Source organism: Megascapheus bottae, chromosome 14, assembly GCF_031878675.1.
Source record: "Megascapheus bottae isolate mThoBot1 chromosome 14, mThoBot2.hap1, whole genome shotgun sequence".
NCBI classification, from domain to species: Eukaryota; Metazoa; Chordata; class Mammalia; order Rodentia; family Geomyidae; genus Megascapheus; species Megascapheus bottae.
The window spans coordinates 59,838,800-59,851,734 of NC_143522.1; the positions used below are offsets into that span (position 1 = coordinate 59,838,800).

At 37.9% G+C, this 12,935-nt stretch overlaps 1 protein-coding gene across 1 annotated transcript; it reads right to left on the bottom strand.

The window, feature by feature from the left end:
- Positions 1-795: 795 nt before the first annotated feature.
- On the bottom strand, positions 796-12,475 carry LOC150055395 (D-aminoacyl-tRNA deacylase 2). Its single transcript, XM_090345356.1, has 3 exons — positions 12,290-12,475; positions 8,056-8,125; positions 796-1,844 (listed from the first exon to the last, which is right to left on the bottom strand). Exons 1-3 carry the CDS (start codon positions 12,398-12,400, stop codon positions 1,519-1,521), a joined length of 507 nt encoding a protein of 168 aa, XP_090201482.1. The 5' UTR covers positions 12,401-12,475; the 3' UTR covers positions 796-1,518.
- Positions 12,476-12,935: the final 460 nt, after the last annotated feature.

Below are 12,935 nucleotides of genomic sequence, written 5' to 3' on the forward strand. Positions count from 1 at the left end.
TGAGCCATGCCTCCAATCCCTCCATGCTTTTTAAAATCGACACCTTTAATGCTTTCAATTTCTTATAAACATTCCTTCTTACTTTTGTGAAATTTATCTTGATAGATGACTTACATTCTTACTTTAGTCAGCTCTGGCTACCCTAACAAAGTATCAAAGTTTGCTGGTTTAAACCACAAATTTATATTCTTACAGCTTCAGAGGCTAAAAGTTCAAACTACCAAGGTTTCAGTAAGGGCAGTTTTTAGTGAGAACTCTCTAGATTGTAGATGGCTACCTCAGTCTGTGAAATGAGACAGCTAGCTAGTTATTGTTACTTCTTCTTTAAAATGATTAACCCACCAAGACTTCATCTTTAACTCTAGACAGCTCCCCCAAAGCCTTATCTTTAAATACCTGGACTCTGGAATTTAAAGTTTCAACATATGAATGAGGGAGGGGACATAAACACACACACACATACAGGCCTAACATTTACTAACAGAAAAACTTACAAATCATCAAGCCACACAAGTCTGATTAGAAACACCTGATACAAATTAATTAGAAACAAATTATTCCCGTAAAAATTTTCCTTTTTTCTTCCTTTTATAGCAGTCTTAATTCAACAGGAAAGGAATATAGTGTTGTAAATGAAGAAAAAATTCATGTAGTCAAGACAAAAAACTGAGATATACATGATTTTGGCAAAAACAAATAGTATTAATGTACTTTGGGGGGTATGTTTAATAAAAACAACTTTGAACTTTGATTCTTTGGTTTTTTTTTTACTTAGAAATTTCTAATTGACATAATTATACATATTTACAAGATACAAAAGATTCTGAGGAGTAATCTAAAGCATTTGGATGTCATTGGAAAGAAATGTAACACACAATAACATTAATACATTATATTTTCATAGCTATTATTAAAACAATAGTAAAACACCTGCTTCTATTCAAATTACAGAAAACTGGGCTGGGAATATAGCACAGTAATACAGTGCTTGTCTAGCATGTAAAAGCTCTGGGTTTGACCCCTAGCACCATCAAAAAATAAAAATTAAAAGTATAAAATTAAAACAGAATACTGAAGCAAACAGATGAAGTTATAGTTGGTTTGCACTGGGTCTTAACCTAAGTTTAATACAATTAATTAGTTTTATTACTATATAAACTTGGTGGCACAACATGTGTTTTTATTGATTGTACAAATTTATTCATAACAGATATGTTGAATGCATGTAATCTTTAAAACATGGTCAAGAAGATTTTCTTAATGACTATGAGGTAAACAGAAAATATTTTTCAAATTTTTCAGTGGAAAAGTGGAGGAATGTTGAACAAAAAGTGACAGATCCAGAGTTATGTGCCAAGGCAAGGTCATCTGTTTATCACATTACAGTTATTTATAGGGTACAGGATTTTCATGCCTATAAGTGCTACAGATGAGTGCATATAAGAGGAAGAAGTAGAAATTCTATACTTCAGGTCTCTTAATGCAAAGAACAGCTGTGGAAATGAATCTTTAAAATTTTCAAAACTCAACCAGATGTGTATATGGTCCGTTGGTATCAAGCTTTAGTACTTGCCTGTTCCCGTAAGTGCCGTGTTTCACCACAACCCCAGCTTCAGCACACTTGCTGTTGGCAGCTAATTCTTTTTCACATAGAGTCACAAATTGCGAATAAAGTTCTAACCCTTCTTCTTTCCCACAGTTAGAGTGATACTGCATGTTTCTTCCTTTTACTCTGCCCCCGAGGGTGGCTTGAGGGATGATAAGAACATCACCAGGTAGATCCAATATAGAGACATGCTTGCCATTTTCGGTCTCACTTAATTTCACATTTAACAGTGTATTAACTGTTAGAGGATAAAAGGCAAAATATTTTGAAATAAAAAAACAAATTTGAAGAAAACCACCCTTCTTTCAAATTAGTTGGCAATTCCCACATTTAAAACCCAGTTTGTTAGTTAGCTCTTCCTCCTAACCTCATCGTGATTTGAAATTTTGCTTCACTGAACAGCTGAAGCATGAAGAACAAAACTTTATACAGAAAAGATCATGACTTTCTTTTTGTGGGTCATGGGACTTGAACTTGGCCTGGGCGCTACCCATGGGCCTGGGCACTGTCCCTGAGCTTTTCAGCTCAAGGCTTCCACCCTACCCTTGAGCCAAGCCCCATTTCCCATTTTCTAGAAGTTAATTGATAAGAGTCTCGGGTTCTTTTGTGCCAGGGTTGGCTTTGAACCTTGATCCTCAGATCTTAGCCTCCTGAGTAGCCAGGATTACAGATGTGAGCCACCACGCCTGGCTAAAATCATGACATTTTTAACCTACAGAATTAACTGTACCGTGGAACCTCAAATAAGTTTGCTTCAGAAGAATACTTAAGAAGATTTTCCTTCCCAGCTTCCTGTATTTTATAAGTCAATCCCATTAGAAAAATACCATGATAAATCCTTCTCAAACTAAACTCTCTTCTATAACAAAGATTATCAGAAGAGCATTTATTATTTTAAAATTAGTTACCTACAGTTTTGAGCTGTGACAAAGCTTTCACATTTAATCTTATTACATGCTGGCTCTTTTTGCTGTTTTATAACTTAGTTGAAATGGACTAATCATTTTACAAATACATTCTATGGCAGAAGTACAAAGATAAAATATGCTGTTACATATGAAAAAGTAAGGATACAGAGCTACTGATACTATCTTCATATACATACAAGGAAACGGTGATATTTTTATAGCATTTATGAGACTATAACAAGTGCCAAAACCACAATAAATATCTAGTGTCACTAAAAAAACTACATAAACTTAGAAAACATTTATACCTCAACATTAACCATTTTCAAAATTATAACAAAAGAAGTGTCTACTAAAACAGATATACTATCTAGGGAGATAGCAATAATGATATAAATGAATTCTGCTTGCAGAGAACAGTACTGAGAAAATGATAACATGGCTTTTTCTTTTTTCTTTTTGCAAATCCTAGGGCTTGAACTCGGGGCCTGGGCACTGTCCCTGAGCTTCTTTTGTTCAAGGCTAACATTCTACCTCTTGAGCCACAGCACTGCTTCCAGCTTTTTCTACTAATGTGGTACTGAGTAATCAAACCCAGCCCTTCCTGCATGCCAGGCAAGCACTCTACCACCAAGCCACATTCCCAGCCCCTAAATGGTAAACCTCTCACTTCTATTGTCAAATTAGACAAAAGCATACTTTTTTTTTAACAGGTAGCAAATAGTTTTAGTTATTACAGAATATATAGTAAGGATTTACTATATCCTTATAGTAAGGCTATCCTTACACTCAATTTAATTCTTAAGGTATGCTTTATACACCATCACTTTTCATTTAAGATATATTTAAATACCTCTACAATTTGTAAATTACAACTAGGGCTTTGCTATAGTAGTTCTTAGTGGTTGCTTCTATGGAAAACTCACTCTCCAGAGGGTTTCATTCCAAGCCTCAGGTTACTAAGAGATTAAGATGGCAATTTTGGATTAAAACTGGAGAGGTAGTATAAACTATTACACTTGTACACAATTCCCTCTACTGGCTACCTCTGGGAACTCAATACTGATATAAATATCAGTAGACAGAAACAGATCACAACAAATATAAGTAGAATTAATGTGACATAATGATCAATAGCATGTTGAAATCCAGACATCCTAACATAGGTTATCAACCAAATAAACCCAAAGATATTGACTAGAAATTAAGCTTTCACAGATCTCTGCACCATAGCCAATAATACTGAAGATGAATTGAGAAAGGCTTTCTAATTGCCACATTAGCTATGTATTACAGAATTACATATATTCCCAAGGGTTATAAAATTTGACTGGAAAGATGGGAATCCTTGTAATGAGTATGAGGTGGAGGTCTAAGAGTATCCCATCTCTTTGGTTTACTTTTCCTCTTAGAGGAAATTTATAGATAATAGATGTGTTTATTTATTTAGGCTTGAACTCAGGGCCTGGGAATAGACCATGAGCTTTTGAGCTTAAAGTCAGGGCTCTACCACTTGAGTCACAGCTCCATGTCTGTCCATCCTCCTGCTTCTCCCACCTCCATGGTTAATTGGAGACATCAGTCTCATGAACTTTTCCTGTTTGTGCTGGCTTGAACCATGATCCTCAGGTCTCAACCTCCTAAGTAGCCAGGATTACAGGCATGAGTCATTGATCCCAGCTAGTTATGTTTATTTTGCTTATAACTCAAACCAGCAGTCTGATTCTTCAGATGCATATGGTCCTTTACTGAGAATCATACTAAGTTTTCTGTTAGATTCTGCACTTGAAGATATAAGGTAGACCTCTCCTCAGTGTTTTTCAGTTCACCACAATCTTAAACATCTAGTTGACATGAACTCACAAAGACATACATGGGACTACTGAGCATGTCATCTGTGTAAAAATAAAATGCAGCTTGAATTTGTTGGGCTTATTTATTTTATTTTTTTTGTGGGTCATGGGGCTTGAACTCTGGGCCTAGGTGCTGTCCCAGAGCTCTTCAGCTCAAGACTACTGCCCTATCCTTGGGCCTAGGAGTTGTCCCTAAGCTCTTCAGCTCAAGGCTACCATCCTACTCTTTGAACCACAGCCCCACTTCCCCTTTTCTAGTGATTAATTTGGAGATAAGAGACTCACAGACTTTAGGACTTTAGTGCCAGGCTGGCTTTGAACCGAGATCTTCAGATCTCAGCCTCCTGAGTAGCTAGTATTATGGGCATGAGCCACTGTGCCTGGCTTGGTGGGCTTACTTTAGGTTAAGATTCATTTAAGATTCTATGATTCAACCTGAGGAAGTCAATCTTATGTAAGAATGAGAAGAATTTTCCCCCTGTTTTTGAAGAATCTTACTATATTTTTATGACCAATAAGGATTTAATTCAGGGCAAAATATTAACGTTGGCTAACAGGTCTACAATACCACAACATCAGGACCTTACAAATTATCCTCTACAATAGAAGTCCTCATTTCATTTTCTTCTTAACTTCTCAAACATTTCTTACTATGTTCTCGCTCGCTCAAATTTCAAACTATTGTATATACTGCCTTGTTATTATCTTCTTTCATAATCTCTTTAATGTAATTTTCATAGCTGTCAAATGTGTTTGTAATAGTAGTATAAAAAAGCCATAGCTTGGGGCTGGGAGTTTGGCCTAGTGGTAGAGTGCTTGCCTAGCACGCACAAAGACCCGGGTTCGATTCCTCGGTACCACATACATAGAAAAAAGTTGGAAATGGTGCTGAGGCTCAAGTGGTAGAGCTCCAGCCTTGAGAAAGTCCAAGGACAGGCCCTGAGCTCAAGCCCAGGACTGGCAGAAAAAAAAAAGCCATAGCTTTCTGTCCAAGGTGTTCAGTAAATTATTTGCTCTTGAGTTTATTTGATCTCTTCTAAGTTAATGTCTATAATCTTCAACTACTTAATATTTATATATACCTATAATTTACATTTTTATAATTTGGAGACAGAGTCTTACTATGTTGACTATAATGGCTTTGAACTCTGAATGAGGGAATACTCCTCTTTTAGCCTCCAGCGTAACTGGCTCTATAGGCATGTACTGCTGTGTCCAATTCATATTATTTTTTCTGGTCCTTCCTAGGATTTGAACTTGGGAAACTAGGCATTGTCCCTGAGCTCCTTTTGTTCAAGGTTAGCACTCTACTACTTGAGCCACAATGCCACTTGCAGTTTTTTTATTTTGTAATTTATTGGAGATAAGAGTCTTACGGTGCTTTGAACTATAATCCTCAGATCCAAGCCTTCTGAATAGCTAGGATTACAGGCATGAGCCATCAGTGCCTGGCTCAGTTTTTCCTTCCTCCCTTCCTTCCTTTCTTCCTTCCTTTCTTCCTTCCTTCCCTCCCTTCCTCCCTTCCTTCCCTCTCTCTTATTATCTCCTCTCTCTCTTCCTTTCTTTTCTTTTACTTTCTTTCTCCTTCTCCCTTTCCCCCTCCCTCCCTTCCCCACTCTCTTTTCTTTTGCTGGTCCTGGGGCTTGAACTCAGAGCCTGGATGCTGTTCCTGAGCTTCTTTTGCTTAAGGCTAATGTTCTTCCACTGGAGCCACAGCACTACTTTTGTTTTTTTCTGAGTTTATTGGAGATAAGAGTCTTACAGTCTTTCCTGACAAGTCTGGCTTTAAACTGTGATCCTCATCCTCCGGAGTAGTTAGGATTATAAGCGTGAGTCTCTAGTCCCTAGTTGTAGTTTGTATTTCTTATTGATTCAACTAACAGGTGCAATCCTCCATTAATAAGGATGACATAAAATATGTCCAAGGGCTGGGAGTCTGGCCTAGTGGTAGAGTGCTTGCCTAGCATGTACTGAAGACCTGGATTTGATTCCTTGGTAGCATATACATAGAAAAAGCCAGAAGTGGTGCTGTGGCTTAAGTGCTAGAGTGCTAGCCTTGAGAAAGCCTAAGTACAGTGCTCAGACCCTGATTTCAAGCCCCAGGACTGGCAAAAAAAAAAAAAATCTCCAAGATTAGAGATAGCTATATTACTTCAAGCTTTTTTTTCTTTTTTTTTCTTTTCTGGACATTAAAATCAAATACTGACTTCAGACAACATGTAATTGATTTGATATATGTGAATCTATATGACTATCATAAAGAATGTGCAATGCAGTGTTATGGATATTTCAATATACAAACTCTAGCCAAATAAATTATTGTCCAGATATCCTTTAACACTTACTTTTGCTTTTGATGCAACCAGAGGAAGTATGGTTGTGATAACACTAACTTTGGTTTAAAAACTAGAATTGTAGTCAGGAGTTTGACCTAGTGGTAGAGTGCTTGCACAGCATGCACAAAGACCTGGGTTTGATTCCTCGGTACCACATATACATAGAAAAATCCAGAAATGGTGCTGTGGCTCAAGTGGTAGAGCTCTAGCCTTGAGAAAGCCCAAGGACTGTGCTCAGGTCCTGAGTTCAAGGCCCAGAACTGGCAAAAAAACAAACCAAAACAAAACAAAACAAAAACAAAGTAGAATTGTAGTATTTGCACGTATTTTTTTGTTGCTGTTGTTGTTAGTCATGGGGCTTGAGGCTACCATTCTACCCCTTGAGCCACCGTGCCATTTCCAGTTTTCTAATAGTTAACTGGAGATAAGAGTCTCATAGAACTTTTGTGCCTCATGCTGGCTTTGAACTGCGATCCTCAGAACTCAGCGTCCTGAGTAACTAGGGTTATATGTGTGAGCCACCAGCACCCAGCTTATTTGCAGTTATTTCTTTTTTTTTTTTTCTTTTTTCTTTTTCCAGTTGTGAGACTTGTACTCTGGGCCTGGGCATTGTCCCTGAGCATTTCAGCTTAAGGTTACTGCCCTACCACTTGAATCACAGTGTCACTTCCGATTTTCTAGTGATTAATTGGAGAAAAGAGTTTCACAGACTTTTTAGTGACTGGGCTGGCGTTGAATCTTGATCCTCAGATCTCAGCCTCCTGCGTAGCTAGAATTACAGGTATGAGCCACCATGCCCAGCTTGCACGTATTTCTTACAAAGACAAATGTAAATGGTTAATATAAATTCTTTTATAACAATGATACAATTTTCATTTGTATTAATTTGACAGGACTTACACCTTGTATAACAGTATTGTCTATTGCCTCTGTTCTCTTATCTAGAGGGTAAGGAAAACATTAGGAAATGAACAATCTATTTCTTCTTATGTGGCTATCAACAACTTTCTGCAACCTTGGCCTAAACTATCCTGTGTGTATTTTGTGTGCTTATAAATCAACCTAAAAGCTATTATGACAAGCTATATATATTCTAAAAGAATTGTACAATATATGCATACTTTAATTGTAATAGACAAATAGCTAAAACCAATAATACTAAACAGCTAGCTACTGACCAACTTATAGACCAGGACAATTTATTACTATATTTCTATAGTTTAATGGTAGAGTACTTCTCAGTTATGCAAGCAAATAAGAAAGATAGTGTTCCTTGTATATTGCTATTCTTATATTCACTTGTATATTGCTGTTCTTTCTTATTCATTAAAAGAAAAAAATCAAACACTTACCCATTTTGGAAAGAAGCTCTTTGTCAGCTCCCTTAAAGAAGCACACATAAATCACTAATCCTCTCTGAACCTACAAAAAAAAAATCACCACAGAAAAGTCTGGTTATGAAGAAGCCCATAGAGATTCAGAACTAAATGAGTAAAAATTCAATTAAATTTTACAAACATAGACATTAAAAGCAACAGGTGATTCCTAAATATAAAAAACAATCTGTTCACATTTTAATCACCATTACTATTTCATTAAAAAATTAAGGTTTTTATTTATTTATTTTGTGCCAGTCCTGAGGCTTGAACTCAGTGCCTGGATACTGTTCCTGAGATTTCATTTGTTCAAGGCTAAAGTGCTCTACCACGTGAGCCATCATTCTACTTCTGATTTAAAAGCAAAAAATGAGATAAGAGTCTCAGAACTTTCCTGCCCTGGCTGGCTTCAAACCACTATCCTCAAACCTTAGCCTTCTGAGTGGCTAGGATTACTAGTATGAGTCACTAGTCCCTGGCAGGTTTTTATTTTTAAACAATGGCCATCACTATCATTTCATAAATTTACTTCTATTTCAATAGAAGTTAGTAGCTTTTTCAACGAGGTTCCCCTCATCCACCAAAAAGGATGTCCGGCTTAGAAACACTTAATATTCAAGGCCCATTTATTCAGTACTATATGCATTCACATTATACTAGACAGGAGTGATGAATAAGCAGCAGCCTGACTGATATATTTTGATATCATCACTCTATTCCTTCTGGCTTATTTACTTACACATAGTGAATTGTCTGATTATTTGTTATTGTTATTAATACCTTAAATAAACGTAATGATTAGGATTAGGAAATTATATTTATGATAATAAATTCTGCATGACAAGATTGGTTGCTACCAAGAACACAAAGTTATTTATTTTACACAGCAACTTGGATATTTTTATTAGCTCTTATAAGACAGGCTATAGGAAAATAGGTATTTGACAAATGACTTTGATTCTGCTGGTTGAGTCATTAAATTCATGATTATATATGTACCTTGTGGATTGCAGGGGCTATCAAAGACTAAATGAATTAATAAACATCGTGTTTAAAACATTGCTGGGTTCACTGTTAGTCCTGTGATTATTAAATGAATATATAAAACAAATTTAAAGGCAGAAGTGCAATTTATCTCAAATATTAACTTCCACAGTACTTCATATGCTTTATGCATTACAGGGTCTCAATTTATATCTTAATTGCATTAATATTCAACTTTATCTTCTTGGCTCCATTATCTATATAGTGTCCTTGGTAACTATAGCTCTGTATTCACACTTACATGCAAAAGGAGTCATTTTTTTATTGTAAGGTACAGAGGGGTTACAGTTACATTCACCAGAGAGTAGGTGCATTACTTCTCACACATTGATACTCCTCATGTTTTTGTACCCATTTCCCTCCCCCCACCCTCTCCCAAACATCTTGTTTTCTCCCTTCCCTTTCCTATTTCAAATAAACAAATAAACATAGATACAACATACCAGGTAACAAAGTCAGATACAGTAACAATATGAGATTAACCAAAGGGCAACAAAAGAGAAGAGAAATAACACAATACATTAAGAACAACAATCACACAAGATAAAGCTCTTGTTTCCATACCCAAAAGGAGTCATTCTTAAAAAGCATAATTGTGGTTTTGGCATATGCACACCCACAAGGGGTTACCAAGTTGAATTAGACATCTGCACTACTACTATGGATAGAATCTTCAACATGGGGCCAAATCTTCATTGAATGTCTTGTCAGAATTAAGTTCTTCATTACTCCCAGAAGTAGATTACACAGTACATTACTTCCTGTCATTGTCCATTGGTTTATTCCAATAATATACCTTACAGTGTGACCTACACATTCTTCTCTTCTAGTCAAAAACATCACTTTCTTTGTAGTTTTCTGTTTTTCATGGTGCTCCTGTGGTTTGAACTCAGGGCTTTGAGCTTGCTGGGCTAAAGCTCCACCAATTGAACTATGACTTCATACCTGCTTTTTGCAAGTTATTTTGAAGATGGAGTTCACCTTTTCTACTTGGGTTGCTCACAAACCATGATTCCTCAGATCTTATAGCTAGAATTACAGGTGTGAGCCCCTAGCCCTTGTAACTTTGGAACCTTATAACTTTTGTATTTTTATTATAAAACATTTCAAATAAATACAAAAGTGTAGTTAATTCTCAAAAATGCTCAATTCCCAAGAAAGACAAACACTATATATAGTCTGTGATGGCACAGTTCTTAATGAGTAAAACTGAAATAAGCGAAGTAACTTTCAAACAATTCAAGTGCTGGTTCAAACAAAAAACCCAACAAAGTTAATAGAACAGGGTAAATGGTATGTGAGAAAAGGGAATTTACACTTTCTTTTTTAAAATATTTTTATTGTAATTAATAAAAGGGTTACATGATATTTGCCAGATAGAAGGTGCATTAATTCACATACATTGATACCCTTTCACATGTCTTGATACCCATTACCCCACCCCCCACCCCCCCACGGCAATTTACACTTTCTCACCATCTAATTATTTGTCAGGTCTTTAATTCAGTCATGTGTGGGAGGGAAGGAAAAACCTTTAAACACAGCTTCCACAGCTTATAAGCAGAAAGTGTTAGATTAGAAGGTTGCAATCAAACATTTGTGGTTATATATAAGGGAACATGGCATGGGAAACAACCAAAAGAGAAATAAGGAAGATTTCTAAATGATTACTAGTTTAAGTTTGTAGTACCAGGAAGCAACAATCAAATTAGTTTATTCTAAGTATTTAGATATGCAAAACATGAATGTAAAGGAACCAAGTTTAAAATATGGAAGAAAAATCAAAACCTCAATGAAAAATCAGAACAACAAAAAAAGAGTTTGAGAAAAGGAGAGAGGTAGAAACAGGATTGCTGTTCATCCATCCCCATGAAAAAGTATGAAGGCAATCTATCATTACTACAAATTATGCAGTCAGATCTCCCACATCTGGGTAAATTGCAGCATATCTGGAGTGCAATGGATTAGCTTCCCCTTGGAAAAACCACCTTCATGATCAGGGTATTTTCTCTGTCAGGTAAATATGAAATACAGGAATTTTTAGTGTTCATGAATGACTTCCCAGTTAGCACAAGTAAATAATAAATTCTGATTTAAGTGTAATCAACCACATGTTCCTGTTAGAAAGACTAGATTCCAGACTTTATTAACAGTTGAGATTCTTCTACATTAAAGATTCTAAATATCTCCAAACGTTTTAATTATGAACTGACTTTTTTTTCCCCCCTTATGTATCAACTTACTCTGAAAATATATCAAGAGACTTTAAAGAACCTTGTATATTTGTCTTCGTGGCCTACAGACTGGTTGTCTTAAAAAGATTAAGTATGAAAGTTGAAGTCATATTGAGATGACTTAAATGTCTTTAGAGGAAATATGTTCCAATAACAATGCAAAACGATTATAAAAAAGTTATAGTCTTGGTTTCTTTGTACCATAAAAATAGGTCAAAATTTCTTTAGGAAGTTGCTTGGGCTGGTGATTAAAAGCTCAGCGATAAAATTGGCCTAGTGGTAAAAGTGCTTGCCTAGCATGCACGAAGACCTGGGTTCAATTCCTTGGTACCACATACATAGAAAAAGCCAGAAGTGGTGCTGAGGCTCAAGTGGGAGAGCTCTAGCCTTGAGAAAGTCCAAGGACAGTGCTCAGACCCTGAGATCAAGCCCCAGGACTGGCAAAATAAATAGATAGATAGATAGATAGATAGATAGATAGATAGATAAAATGCTTCCTTGCTTAGGCCTTGGGGTTTGATCATCGAGTGCGGAAAAGAAATAGTTTCCTTAAAAGAAATAGTTTCTTGAGACATCGCCTTTCTGTGCTGAGTCCCAAGTGACAGTCCACACGAGCTGGGACACAAACCTCAGCGGACCCTGAACCCGTGCAGCCAATCTAGCCTACTAGACGGACCAGGGCAGTACCGGCCTGGGGCACCAAGGGGTCTGAGGCAAGTTAGGCCTTACAGACCGGCTTTTCCTCGGGGGGTCGGGGGCGGGGGGCAGGCCCGGAGAGACTGCGGGCCAGGAGCCGGCGGAGCCGCGCTGTCCACCGCACAAGCCAGGGCACTCAGGGGCCAGCGGGATTGGAGAGGGACGCGCGGGGAGAAAGAAATCACCCAGACAGTGCGGAGAAGGACAACATAATGAGAGCTGCCGGCCGCCGTTACCTCCACCCACTGGGCCGTGGCGTCCCCCTCAGCTGGGCAAACTTGCAGTCGGGCGTGCAGACACTGCTGCAGGAGCGCCCGGGCCAGAGGCGTCCGGCTGCCATCGGCCATAATCAGCACCCTCTCGGCCGCGGTCCTTCAGGTTCACGCGGAGCAGGCTCCGCCCCTCCGCGCTAAGGCCGGAAGGGCAGGGAGGGGAGGGGCGTGGCATAGCGGAAGGACCGCCCCTACCGCCGGTGGCTCCGCCCCAAGAGGGCGGATGTGCTGCTTGGCCCTCTGGAGTCCTGGATGTGCCTTTAAAGGCTGTGTATGAGGTGATTAAGCCAATGGGAAAGTCGGCCCGGCGCTGAAGAAGGCACTCTGAGGGCATTTGTGAACCAAGAGACTTTGGGAGGTCTTTCTTTTGTCTTTCCACACCCCCTGAAGTTTCAGCAAGGACTTACTTTAATAAAATAGGATAAAATAGAGATATGGGGGGGGGGGCGGGAAGGAAACATTTCTTGCTTCCCATGCAAGAAATAGCAGTAATAATAATAGTCCTTGTAATACGATCTTTTCCTTTCTTCTTTTCTTTTCTGGCATGGGGTTGTGAATTCAGGGACTCTGGTTCTGCCTCAGCTCAGTCTGGCATTTTACTGGTTAATTG